This window comes from Ceratocystis lukuohia, assembly GCF_044167205.1.
Source record: "Ceratocystis lukuohia strain C4212 chromosome Unknown Supercontig5_pilon, whole genome shotgun sequence".
NCBI lineage: Eukaryota > Fungi > Ascomycota > Sordariomycetes > Microascales > Ceratocystidaceae > Ceratocystis > Ceratocystis lukuohia.
The window spans coordinates 867,492-880,802 of NW_027263524.1; the positions used below are offsets into that span (position 1 = coordinate 867,492).

The window sequence follows — 13,311 nt, forward strand, 5'->3', positions numbered from 1 at the left end:
AACCGCCTGGATCTATTCGCGTTGCATAGCATGACAACACAGATGGATCAGGATGCCCGCCCACCTACCGAGGATTGTTAGGATGAAAAAGTCAAATTCCTCTCTCACTCAAAGCCAAAACGACTCGAGAACAAGACGAAAAAGTTTTCCCATTTGCTGCTCTTCACCCGCCACGCTCATTGTGGCGGACCTTGCGAGCGGGTAAACCGTGCTTGAACCTCTGCGGGCCTTCCTTTTTGAGAGTGCCTACCCCACATCTCGTTGTATCGCTTGTATGCAATGTATGCAATGCAATGTATGCAATGTATGCAATGTATGCAATGTACTGGTGCTGTATGAATGCACATATGATTATGGAGCCATTGATCGTTTTTATTCAGGTAGGGTTTTTTTTTCCTTCCCTCGGATGAAAAGGAAAAGGCAGAAAACACAGCCAAGTTTTGGTCCTGAGGAAAACTCAAGGACGAAACTCACTGCCCAACACCGATTCGGCTCCTTGAGAAATGGGGGGGTGGGCATGCCCATGTTTTGTTAGCCACCTGTTGTGCAGGTGTGCAACGTTGTGCAACTCTACATTGTATACAGTATGGAGAAAGGAAAAGGAAAGAAGAAAAGAACAAATAATAGCAGCCTGAGACGCTTTTTAGCGTTGGTTTTGCCAACAAAACTAGCCTTTCCTAGGGCTTCCTGCTTTTGCTTTCTCATCACCCTTTGGGCATATGTGCATTGTCCACATGGGGAACGGCACCTCCCGGGCATAATGACTGCCAATAATTCAGCAGCGGGAACAGAATAGCACTAGCATGAAAAGATAATTACGACTCTAGGCGTCATCTAGCACCCTTGACTTCATCCATTTGTTTCCGTGTCTCCTCTCTCCCTTTAGCCAACAGCAGTGGCTGTGGCCTAGTAAACTCACTCTCACTCTCACGGCAACCTGTTCCGGAAAGAGCAGGTCTTGTGATCCGAGAAAAAAAAGAGCTTTTCTGTAAAATTATTAGCGCCACATTACCCATGCACACTGTGGCGTCATATTATGGGGCGCCCTAGACGATCAATTTAAAACTTTGAGCTGGAGCTACGTACGTACGGTTGACAGCTTGGTGGGTGGCTGCGCAGCGATGGCCTATTGCGCGAGGCAAACTACCAACCTGTATCCCAAATACGACAGTCATATTAGAGTGTGTACGCACAAAGAATAAGGTCGCAGCTTCTTCCTCTACAAAATACGTCATTCCATGATCTTCAAAGCCCCGACACTGCTTACCATCTGAGGGACAAGACCGCCCAAACACTGGCCTATTGCGTCACTTGGTTCTCGTTAAGCATGGGCGCTGTTGGCGATGAACTCGGCGAGGGGATAAAGCAAGAGGATGATTGCCATAATAATATAGACCGAAAAGATTCATTCGCCTCGGATGGCGAGTCGGAATATCTCCGTTTAAAGACAGCGGAAATCCAGGAAGCTTGCAACACTCGCGATCTTCCAACACTACGAAGATGTGCACTCTCCAAAGGCGGATTTCTCAAAGACTACCTGCGGCAGTCTGCATGTAAGCTTTACCTCTCACCACCGCCCTACTAGTACCAAGTCGCACCTTTGCCTAATGTGTTCGTGCCTTCTGCTTGTGCCGTTTAACAATAGGGCCCCTACTCCTAGGCGATGACGTAGCAGAGGATGCAAAAGAGCGCCCACTAGACCCGTCTTGGAAAGACCTTGAGCCTCATCACGACGAAAACCAAGTACAGCTTGATGTCAACAGGTCTTTCGTGTATTATCCCAACGGTTAGTGACAATACCACTCCGTTCTTTTGCCTGCCCGCATACCAGCTACTAAACATCAGGCGCTGCAGACAAGACCGAGACGGAGCTTTCTGCATTCAAGCAAGAGCTTTCTGATTTGATGCTTGAAGTGCTGCGTCGTCACCCGTACCTACACTACTTCCAGGGATATCACGACATCTGCCAAGTTTTCGTGCTTGTGTTCCCATACCGTCGTGCCCGCGCCCGTGCTGTCAGCCGCCTCTCGCTACTACGCATCCGCGATTTCATGCTCAGTTCGCTGCGGCCGACCGTATCCCAGCTACACCTCATCCCCGATATCTTGGCCGCCGCTGATGCGCCCTTACGCCGTCATCTAGCTGGCGTTGTTGATCCGTTTTACGCTCTGGCCGGAACACTGACCATGTACGCCCACAATATCGAGCGTTATGGCGACATTGCCCGGCTATTCGATGCGATGCTTGCTGCTGAGCCGGCATTCAGTGTCTATGTGTTTGCATACATCATTTTATCGCGTCGGGAGGTTCTCCTAGACATACCCAATGACGAACAGGATGTGCTACACGCCGTGTTGTCCCAGGTGCCACAGCCACTGAATGTAGAAGGTTTGATCTCAGGAACTATGGCGTTGATGGAAAAGTACCCTCCCAGGTCACTCCCAGCGTGGAAGAGAATTTCGGCATACAGCTGCTTAAAGACTTATTCACCCTTGGAACGTTGCGAAAGCATGGAAGATGCTGCGAGGAATTTCAAGAAACAGACGTCCGAGCTCGAATGGCAAGACCTGTGCGAACGAACTACCAAAGCACTATGGAAATACCGCAAACCAGCGAGAGCTGTGTGCGCCGCAGTTGCAGTTGGAATTTTCGCCATCTACCTCCGGAAAAATCCCACCCTGCTAAGCAGTTTGCCTTCCTTCATATCACGAGTACTATTTTACCGTTGAACCATCAATAAGTGCCGTGATGAATATCCTAAACATTCTTAGTTACATTTCACATGAGACATCTCCTATCTTTCTATGTACATAGCAAGCCGCCGGAGCCCTGGTTGACTATTATGCATTTATGCAGGCTTCTATATCTCCAAAAAAAAAGCGTTATACAGAGACAAGAGGCGTTTGAATACGCCGAGCAGAAACTTCCTATATACTTTCCTGGAACTGGGCTTTTAGGCTTTCATAATGGCTCTCCTGTTCCTTTGCGAGTTTCCCCGCTGTATCTGTAATAATTGTTGCAATCAACGAAAAGTTGGTGTGCAAGAATCTTGATCGTTTTCGTTGATCCCCGCCGCTTTGCACCTGTGCATACTTTGACAAAAACGATTCAACCTCCATTCGCAGTCGGCCCAAGCTTGTCACCACAGGCTCATTATCCGCGGCCTCTGAGCTCAGTTCCAAGATACCATGGAGAATCTGTCCAAAGCGCTGCGTAACCATATGCGGAGCGAACGACATGCTAGAGCTCGAAGCCTTGGATGGAAGAGTTGCCGTCAAGGTATGGACAGAGTCAGAGTGGAAGTCCATCACTTTTTGTAGACGAGGCCATAGCATCATGTTTATATTATTGATGTATGCGTCCAGAGCAGGCACTCGTCGTCTCTGGAGTTCAAAGGCAAAGTGTTGTGTTAAACGGATTGACAAAAGTACACCAAGAGCATCATATGTGTCTGATGTGAGTGCGCGCGCAGTATTTTCCCCTAGCGTAAACGTTGGCTCGAATATGTAGTTAAAGTGCTTTTGTATCGTGCTCAAAGACATTGGGGGAGAAAAGAACGACGACAGAAAGGTATACTCGGCCGTGGTGTTATCTACCAACGCAAGATTAAAATTTCGGAAAGGAACCTCCAAGTACTGGTAGTTTTGCGTGTCTTCCGCAAGATACGATGGAAGAGCCGTTTGATTATTCGTTTTCAGAAGATCGACTCGGCGACCAAGATTGAAGGTGTCGTGTGGAGGGTTCTGTTGTCGCATAGAAGGGACAGAGAGTATAGATGACTTTCTAGAAGGGTCTTCGGCACCCAGTGCATCATGCTTGTCAAACACATGAATCTTGAGCTTTTCCAACGATTTTTGATACCTCGTGAAATGATGTAAATAGTACCAGCGAATTGTGTTCATATACGCCAGACAAATTTCATCGCCCAATTTCGAATTGTGCTTGTATAGAAAGGCGAATGCAGCTTTGAACTTGATAAAGTTTTGCTGCTGCAGTATTTGTGCGTTGATGTTTGGCGATCGCAAGGCTTTGATTTGTGCAACCATATAATCTCGAATACGCTCAATAGCCTACATGCATTACAGAGCGAAGTCAGCATTCTCAATGTCCATCGCCAGGACATAAACCACCAGAATCAGTTGCACAACGCAGCGGCACAAGATTAAGGAAATAGCTCATCCATCACATACCTTGTCAACTAGCTTTTCCAGCAAGGGGCCAAGCTCCTCCCAAGCCTTCCCTTGCCTATGAGGTTCTTTCTTGTAAGCTATAGCTCTACGGTCTACCTCATGAAGTGCCTTGATCCACGCCTCGTCAAAAGATCCATCAGAAATCTTTGACACGACTGTAGGCGCAATGCTCAAGTCTTCAACAACAGGGCCAAGCGCTCGTTCTACAGTCTTGCGGTTCTCTAGTCGAACATTCAAGGCCATCGAACGAGCTTGTAAGGTTTCAATGTCGGTAGAAACAAACTCTAAATCGCTTCTAAAGTTTTCGAGGTTTATTTCAACCGAGTTAAGAATAGTATCGCAGTCGATAATACCGCTGTGCAATTGGTCGAGCCGGTTCTTTTCTGCGTCATCTATGCAAAATACAAGGTGTCTGTTAGAACAACGATAATTTCTACACCAATATATGTAAACAGCAGAAATATACAATTATAAGCTTACATTCGAGAGCCATATCGTTGTCTTGAGACTTGGAGGGTATCTTTGATCTTGCGAATTCAGAAAGCGACAGACCCGAAAAGTCGAAGTCTAGAGCGAGATCCTCGTCGACTATCGCGTGTGCTGGCACAACATCTATAGAGGCGTCCTTCTCTACTTCTATTAGTTGTTGTATGAGGGCTTCTGGGTCAGGAGCCCCTGGTGATGGATGTCGAGAGGAGTTTCCATTTTGCTTGCGCGCAGCGGACAAAAGCGATGTCGTAGATTTGTTTGTGGCCAGCGTCAATGATGAGCCCCGGGGCGGTAGAGCAGACCCTGTTGCTGTCCTTTGAGATGTAACATATGGACTCAGATTACTTGGTGTTCGGCGCACTGCGGCATTGTTGCTGTTATTGTTGATACTGCTATTGCTGCTATGCGGTCGGGATGGTGGAAGGGAAGATGTCGATTGATTAGCCTGGACGGCTAAGCGGTCAAGCCACATGGTTCATAGAAACGCAATGAATTAAAGGTAAAGAATAGTGCACAGCATTCAAAGTCGCGAAAAGCTGGTCTTCTTCGGTCACAAAGCCTGACTAAGTGGTCACTATTTAGGTAGCACATGCTTGGAGCTTACACTCTGTCCGTCTGGCCAACAGCCCAATAAATTTCCAGGATTTGGTTGTTGTTTGTCGCGCAGGGGGGTGAAAGGTGGCTGACTAACTTGCTAACCCTAACAATGTATGATTTGAGCAAAAAGAAGATAATTTACAAGAGTTAGACATGAATAACCCATGTATGTCACGTGAGAGTAATGTTGAGGTAGAACTAGTTATGACATGAAGCATGTTGTTTTCTATTTAGATTAGGGATCGAGTTTTAATCCATGTCATGTGCTTATCCGGGGTTATTCCGATTGGCATCAAAATCTCCACACTAGAATAAGTGTTGATCACAATAGGCGTGCCCGGGCTTGAGCTCAATCTAATTAGATAGTGGTGATGAAGCAACAACGTTGTCGCATCTGCCAACGATACCGTCCTCAATGCTACGCCCATAGCATACATATCGGCGTCTGCAATTCTAGGAGCTTTATACAGGCACTACACTACATGTGCAAACAAATGCATTATGTGCTTTATTTCTAATGACAATATGCAGGGCATAACATGCTGCATAAAGTCACACAGGTCCTTGTCATGGTTGTGTTTGTAGGACAGTGTTTGCTGCATGAAACACACTCGCTTTAACATATCTCGTACTGTCTTGCCTATCCACTGTATTACTCCACGTTGGGCATATTCCTGCCTCCTCTTCGTGATGGTATGAATGCCAAAACGCGTAGGAGCATCTATTTTGTTTTAGGGCATAGGTCACTGGCTACTAATGATAAGAATAAGTTAAGGGCTTGGCTTCGTTTTCCAAGTTAGCGTTATCTGCCAAAGAATCTCTTTGAAGTTGTATCATCACATGTATGATAGAATAGAATAGGCTTTAACTTTGTGGTTTTCGTCCTTAGAAGCATAAACAGACAGTATTATATGACTAGCAAGTGTGTCATTTTTTTACTCTTTCAACAATTCTGTGATAAACAGTAACTTCAGCACATTTAGCCTTGCTCGCCAGGTTTCAACCAATGGTGCCGAGAGGAGCCAGTGCCCCTTCAAGAAGACAAAAATTTTGCCCCTCTAAGAAGACAAAATTTTTGCCCCTCTACAATTAAAGCGAGCTAACTACGTAGTACATCTGTGCACTGTGTGCACTGTAAAAATTTCCTCCTCACAAGTACCCCGCGCTTCTTTATAAGCAAAAATTTCCTCAACTTCATCTTGTCTTTCTTTTCCTCTCCTTTCACTACCAAGATTCAATCACCCAACATTCACCATGTCTGAAGTCACTGATGTAAGTTTATACTCTGCTCTAAACCCGAGATAATAAATGTCTTTTCCTGCCTTTAATTATCGTTATTTGATTTTCGACTCGCCACCTTGTCCTGCTTTGCCCTCCACCATCGATGTCCGCTCCGCATATCGACCACAAGATTGTTGCTCAGATATATGATCTTGTGCTCCATTTCCATTGAAACACCTTTTCGGGTGTTGTTGAAGAAGAGGGATCTGGTTACAATGAACCGTACACGCCTTGTCAATTCTAAATTTTTATTTGATATCCTTTCGAAAGGCGAAGCAGTGTGTCGAATCATGCTATTCAGCAGGAGTCATCGGAAAAACGCTTGGGGCTCAAATATTGAAATGTTCGATTTGCATTTTCGCGCCGCTCGACACGTACACGCACGACATATTATATATACATCTATATAAGCGATTTTTTTTTTACAAAGCAATCTAGACGCTGACATGTTCTTTGCCTACTAGCATGATAACCAGTTCGAGGCGACCGATGCCGGCGCTTCGGAGACCTACCCCATGCAGTGCTCTGCCCTCCGCAAGAACGGTTACGTCATGATCAAGCAGCGCCCTTGCAAGATTGTCGACATGTCGACCTCCAAGACTGGCAAGCACGGTCACGCTAAAGTCCACTTGGTTGCCATTGACATCTTCACTGGCAAGAAGCTCGAAGAGCTGTGCCCCTCGACTCACAACATGGAGGTCCCCATCGTCAAGCGCAGTGAATGGCAGTTGGTAAGACTCAAAAATAAGCCCAGAATGATTGGGTTTAGTATATATCGATTGGATGGTGTGTATTCTAACGGTTAGATATAGATCAACATCGATGACGATGAATACATGAGTCTGATTGACGACTCTGGTGCTTCCAAGGATGATCTTAAGATCCCTGACAGTGATGTTGGCGCAAAGATTAAGGCTATGTGGGAGGAGGAGAAGGATATCAGTAAGTTGAACCCCCCACCTACATCTTTGCTAAATGGCTTTGGTTATTAACTGCCCCTCTACAGTCGTTGTTATCCAGAAGGCCGTGAATGAGGAGATTGCTATTGATGCTAAGGAGGCTCCCCGTGGCTCTATTTAAGCATCTCTTTTCGCGTAAAGAAAAAAAATTAAAATTACAAATCTTGGATCTACCAGCATGTTATGTTTTTTTGCTGTCATAATTCGTCTTGCCGTGATGTCTAAACCTTACTAGGGCTTTCTTTCATGAAATGGGGGAGGCGTTAAGTGCCTTGACGTGTTGATATGTTTTGACAGATAGGTGGCGATGAGTGGTCCTTGCCGTACGCTATACCTCTGTGGTTTTTAGTGAACAGTGGGGGTCAGGGCTCTATCGATCATGGTCCTTGTCATTTAGTTGGTGCTGGCAGGTCAAAATACATTGTGCTCGAAGGGAAGCAATAATTATATTGGTTGAAATGGCCACTATGGGTTAATGGCAACGTCTAAAGTTTATATAGAGACTGGCAGGATGGCGGAGCACATTCTCCTATGAAGGAGCGGTCAGACTTGATACTGTGTTGGGCCACTTCATTGGGATATGATGCGTCCCCTATGGCTGCCCGTCAAGCTAGGAATCAACCTATATAATCTGCATGGCATAATAATTGACAAGGAGGCGGTATTTTTATAAGGAGCTGTACTACTGTGACTTTTTCTTGAAATAAGCCGATGAAAACTAGAAGGACCTACTACTGTAGTTTTGCGCATAATCAACTATACACGTGTGACAAAAAGGAGTCATCGCAACCCTAAGACCCTAAGACATACTCTAAAAAATTAATGTTTGACAAGGCAGTCAATTTCATAACGTCGTAGGAGTTCTCTGCCTTGACTCTTCTAGTTTATTTCCCTTGATTAGATCTTTTGCCTGACCTAAAGCCTAAGGCTTTTCCTTGCTTTTGCCTCTGCAATTCGAATGTATTGGATGAAAAACTATCGTATCCTAGCAAGATTGCACGTGGCCCTTTTCTTTTTTTTCTTTTTTACTTCTTTTCCAGCACCGAGTTCAAGGTTGATATGGAACAAGATAATCGTGAGTTGCACCGCTTCCCTAAGGGGAGCGAGAGGTGCTCAAGATGCAGGGCCAAGCGATGGTATCAAGAGAGCGGTCTCAGGTACTGCCAGAACGGACATCAGATTGAGGGATACATTGAGTTCGCAGCGGATGAAACTGGATTGGCAGGCTTCACTGGTCATCACACGACTAGAAAAGAGAAAGAGGTTAAAGAGAGCGAGAAGAAGCGATTAACAGGGGCCAGAGGCCGTGATCTTTATCTAGAGTGTCTACAATATTTGCTGCGAAACCAAGTGCTATGGCTCGTCGCGCAACAGAACCACAAGCCTGAGCTGGAAGGTATTGTCCAAGATCTTTGGGATCTCAGAATAAGGGGCTGCCCTCTAGCTGAGATAGCGACAGATATTGAAAGAGAAGATGTTTTGTTTTCAAGCTCGCAGCCAGCACCATTGAATGAGGACTTCGAGTTAGGTCCATCTGTAAGAGCACTAACCTGGTCAGTTGGCCCTGATCAAAAATGGCCGGTGCCATTACTCATGGAAACCCTGGGACTATGCTACCTTGGCTGCTTGCTATTGAGGATACCAACGAAAATCGGGGATATTTTCCTATGGGCAAAAACTAATAGGTTACCCTATGTTCATGCGGTGAGTATCCAGTTTGATGCTGACACTGACTACGTCTTCCATATTGCTAATCACGTACTGCAGTACGAAATTATTCCTAAAAACCTGACGGAACGTCTGCCTCAGCCGTATCCGAGAATGCTCAAGTTTCCTATACGAGTGCCCATACGAGGAAATGATTTACATGCTACAATTCTTAAACTCGGACTGTCGTATGATGTCAACTATTCATTGAAGTTCCCACCTATCAGTTATTACTCGTGCGCACTGGACTATGCAAGAAGTCTAGGACTTCCCGGTTGGTAACCCAGTTAAAAACACTGCATTCATGTTACGATGTTCTAACTAGAATATAGTGGAAATCGTTGCTGTTGTCAAGCAATTCACTGCATTTCTGCAGATCACTTACAACTTGCCTACTACTAAATCACGTATAAGGCTTGTTGACCAACCCGAGGTACAACTGATATCCTTGATTGTTGCAATTGTGAAGCACTTTTTTCCATTCAATAGTACAAGCGGGATACAGAACAAACCTGAATACCTTCCAACTGTAGATTGGTCGGTCTGGGCTAAACACATGATATCGAATCGAGATGACAAATCTGAAGTAATAGACTATAGTGGTCTATCGGGTGAAGACATTGTATCGATGTCTGAAGAAGAAGAAATGCGATTCCTCAAGCATGCACTCATGTTTTCCAAGGTTGATGGTAAGTGGCTACAATTCTATAACGTGTTACCTAACGTGACCTGCTAACTCTGAATCATTAACCTAGATGGAACAAATAGACTCTTGAACTTCTTCCCATTTTCGATACAAGAGAAGTATCAGAATGGAAAGCAGCCTGTTATTAACCGCGGTAAATCACCGGACCTAATTGCTATCCAAACGGAGGGACTGGAATACCGCGGCAACGGGCAAGATACTGAAGTTCCATACTTCTCTATCTCCGATAGAACAGAAAATGATCTTTCAGAAGAAGCAAGACTGTTTTATAAGGAAGCAGCAACACAGAGTGGGCTTGACATCCAAACTTTGATACAGGGCGTGGACATGGTTGAGGCTCAGATACAGAGCGCTGAACGACAGCGGAAAAAACAATTGTGAATTTAGGATACAAAGCGGGCGTAGCTGATGCCCGATGTGATGAAAAGACAAAGGGACTTGCTAGCATGATATTGTTTCAGGCCCCATAACCTGTGGTCACCTTGTGTAACATAGCCCATCAAGTGAAGTTCCTTCAAGCAAACTTACAAGGAACCGCTTTTTTGACTAGAATAATTTACACTGTGAAAGCATTAAAAGTGGATCTGATTGATGGAGAACAGCGCACAAGAAATTCTGAAGACACCTGAAAGTAGATGAAATTTTGGTGGGGTCACGTGAAAAGAGGGTTTTCGAAATCACACCTCAGAATACCCTGCGACCTTAGTCTAAACCCCACTCACTTGGGTTTATTGAATGATTCTCTTGTGTGTTGAACTTTTACTTTCTTCCAGCTGAGAGAGCATCGTACCGTCACCAAATACCGGCAAGAGTAAGTGCACATAGTATGATATCTATGGTTGATTCATCGATGAAATGGTATCAACGTCTATGATGTAAAGATTTGTCACTAACATGCATTCAACTTATAGTGCAGATGTAAGCCTTTTCATTCTCCCCCCCCCCAGAACCGTTCAGTTTGGATTTCGAATTTCGGAACTTGCGAATAATTACCACCGACTTGATTTTCATTATCCGACGACACTCTTTCTTGACTTGCCAGCCCGGAAAAAAAACGCCGAATCATTGCCTCGCAAATATTGCAAAAAAATCGCCAGTCGACCCAAGATGCTAACAACGGAACAGTTTCGTCAAGACCCTGACGGGTAAGACCATTACCCTGGAGGTCGAGTCTTCGGACACGATCGACAACGTCAAGTCCAAGATCCAGGACAAGGAGGGCATTCCCCCGGACCAGCAGCGCTTGATCTTTGCTGGTAAGCAGCTTGAGGATGGCCGCACTCTGTCCGACTACAACATCCAGAAGGAGTCCACCCTCCACCTTGTCCTGCGCCTGCGTGGTGGTATCATTGAGCCCTCGCTGAAGGCTCTGGCCTCCAAGTTCAACTGCGACAAGATGATTTGCCGCAAGTGCTACGTAAGTTCCCTTTTTTCTCTTTGCCATGATACCCCGCCGTGAATAGTAAAAGGGTATGGTAATTTATAATGGTCATGCTAACCAAACAATCTTCTCTGCAGGCTCGTCTTCCCCCTCGTGCCACCAACTGCCGTAAGCGGAAGTGCGGCCACACCAACCAGCTGCGCCCCAAGAAGAAGCTCAAATAGACGATGCGCGCAACGAACTGGGTGTGTCAAAAAGGAAATGTGGCGTCAGGGATTCTGCATTTTGGTTGGCAATATGGCGTAAGAATTGTCCATGTTTGTCTAGCCCTTTATGATAACATAACGGAAGAAAAAAAATTTAGCGACTTGCTTTCCCGGATGTATCTAATGGTGACATGACGTGGCTGAAAGATATTATATTGATGTAGTCGGTATGTAAAAATGTTGATGTTGCGGATCGGTGAATATATGTATGATATGAGCGGCTGGACGACGATGTCATCCTTCCATAATGGTGACAGTTAGCTACTAGACGAATTATAATCTACGTAACCTGTTAATTGCCATCAAGGATAAACAGTATTGGCGTAGGGATTGTGGAAGCTTAGCAACTTGTTTCGTCATTCTACTGTAACTTGCTTGCTTTGGCGACGGCTAATATTCGGCTAAACCGATCGATCGGGGCTGGCTGCTGCGTTTCGCGACTTGGCGCTCTCAAGGTTCAATGTGGCTGCTTGCTTGAGCTTCTTGCATTGCTAACAACCTCATTTCCATTGATAAATAACACTTGGCATCCTGCTTTCCCTTGTTCTTTCTCACGTCTCGCAGCTGCGTCTGTGAAATCGGCTTTGCCTGCTACTTTTTTTTTTTTCTACATCGCTTGTTTTATTGTCAAGCTGGCCTTGCTTCCAAAATGTCCGGCTCTGGTTATGATGCTGTAGTTGATGTGGATGACGATGTAAGATGAAGCTTTCTTTGATATAACGTACCCTAAAGTGCTAATTGCTTTTAATTTCGGTTCTGGACTTGTTCTAAACTATAGGGAGATCTTGGCCGTACCGATCTTCAAGATGATCTCGAATTCCACAACTCGACTTTCAACGAGTCCTCTGGCCGTCGCAAGGGCTCATCTGGTGGCGGTTTGTTGCCTCCACCCGCTACAGCGCCATCCTCGTCAGGCCAGAAGCATATGCTTTGGTCAATAGGCTTCTATGCGCAGTTCTTCGATGTTGATACCTCGGCCGTGCTGGACCGGTGCTTCGCCGCACTGTATCCTCGTGCGAACTTTCTTGATGTGCTAGAGGGAAATCCCGACTTGTATGGGCCATTCTGGATTGCTACCACGGTAGTTTTGATTCTATTCTTGGGCGGTACAATCAGCGAATACAGGTCTCTTAATCACGGCGATGAGTTTGTGTACAACTTTAAGCTGCTCAGTGGTACGTTTTGGCCGCCAGTTCTCTTCCTCGTCTACTTGTGCTGGATGTTTTGTACTAATTATTGGCTCTCTGGATCCTAGGTGCTGCGGGTCTCATCTATGGCTATACTCTTTTCGTCCCCGTTGTTCTATTTGGAGCCTTGCGATACTTTGGTAGCGAATCTGCGAATCTTTTGGAGTGCTGGGCGTTGTACGGCTACGGAAATCTTATTTGGATCCCCGTGGCCCTCATTAGCTGGTCTCCCATAGATATCCTGAATTGGGCTTTTGTCGGTGTTGGTTGCGCCATGTCTATTATGTTTTTGGTGCGCAACTTGTATCCCATGCTTACTGCGACGGATCGGAAGACAAGCCAGATCATGCTGATTGTTATAGTCGTGCTTCACATGGCGCTGTCTCTGACGATCAAGTTCTTGTTCTTTGCACACAAGAGTCCGCTGCATGATTCTTCCAAAGACGGCGATAAGCTCGCACTGTTTGCTATTTAGAGGTAGCAATTGTGAATAGAGCTTGGCGCAAGCATGTTATGCTTGTGTATTTTTTAGGCTCGCTTAGTAGTTT

General features: G+C 45.5%; 5 protein-coding genes across 5 annotated transcripts; 4 read left to right on the forward strand and 1 right to left on the reverse strand.

Moving 5' to 3' along the window:
• Positions 1–1,327: 1,327 nt before the first annotated feature.
• Positions 1,328–2,729, forward strand: HOO65_050236 (TBC1 domain family member 20; the record flags this gene model as incomplete). Its single annotated transcript, XM_071003377.1, has 3 exons — positions 1,328–1,553; positions 1,646–1,786; positions 1,846–2,729. The coding sequence occupies 3 exons, from the start codon at positions 1,328–1,330 to the stop codon at positions 2,727–2,729; spliced, it is 1,251 nt and encodes a 416-aa protein (XP_070858295.1).
• A 198-nt stretch (positions 2,730–2,927) lies between these two features.
• Positions 2,928–5,151, reverse strand: HOO65_050237 (Vacuolar protein sorting-associated protein 52 B; the record flags this gene model as incomplete). The annotated part of the gene is made up of 3 exons (XM_071003233.1): positions 2,928–4,070; positions 4,191–4,582; positions 4,671–5,151. 3 exons carry the CDS (start codon positions 5,149–5,151, stop codon positions 2,928–2,930), a joined length of 2,016 nt encoding a protein of 671 aa, XP_070858296.1.
• Positions 5,152–6,530: 1,379 nt separating this feature from the next.
• Positions 6,531–7,637, forward strand: HOO65_050238 (Eukaryotic translation initiation factor 5A-2; the record flags this gene model as incomplete). The annotated part of the gene is made up of 4 exons (XM_071003460.1): positions 6,531–6,548; positions 7,022–7,288; positions 7,370–7,499; positions 7,564–7,637. The coding sequence occupies 4 exons, from the start codon at positions 6,531–6,533 to the stop codon at positions 7,635–7,637; spliced, it is 489 nt and encodes a 162-aa protein (XP_070858297.1).
• A 938-nt stretch (positions 7,638–8,575) lies between these two features.
• HOO65_050239 (Ubiquitin-60S ribosomal protein L40) lies at positions 8,576–11,534 on the forward strand (the record flags this gene model as incomplete). The annotated part of the gene is made up of 7 exons (XM_071003165.1): positions 8,576–9,069; positions 9,202–9,497; positions 9,556–9,630; positions 9,817–9,912; positions 9,979–10,306; positions 11,055–11,346; positions 11,448–11,534. 7 exons carry the CDS (start codon positions 8,576–8,578, stop codon positions 11,532–11,534), a joined length of 1,668 nt encoding a protein of 555 aa, XP_070858298.1.
• Positions 11,535–12,225: 691 nt separating this feature from the next.
• HOO65_050240 (Protein YIP5) lies at positions 12,226–13,238 on the forward strand (the record flags this gene model as incomplete). The annotated part of the gene is made up of 3 exons (XM_071003482.1): positions 12,226–12,270; positions 12,355–12,751; positions 12,832–13,238. The coding sequence occupies 3 exons, from the start codon at positions 12,226–12,228 to the stop codon at positions 13,236–13,238; spliced, it is 849 nt and encodes a 282-aa protein (XP_070858299.1).
• Between the last annotated feature and the right edge of the window lie 73 nt (positions 13,239–13,311).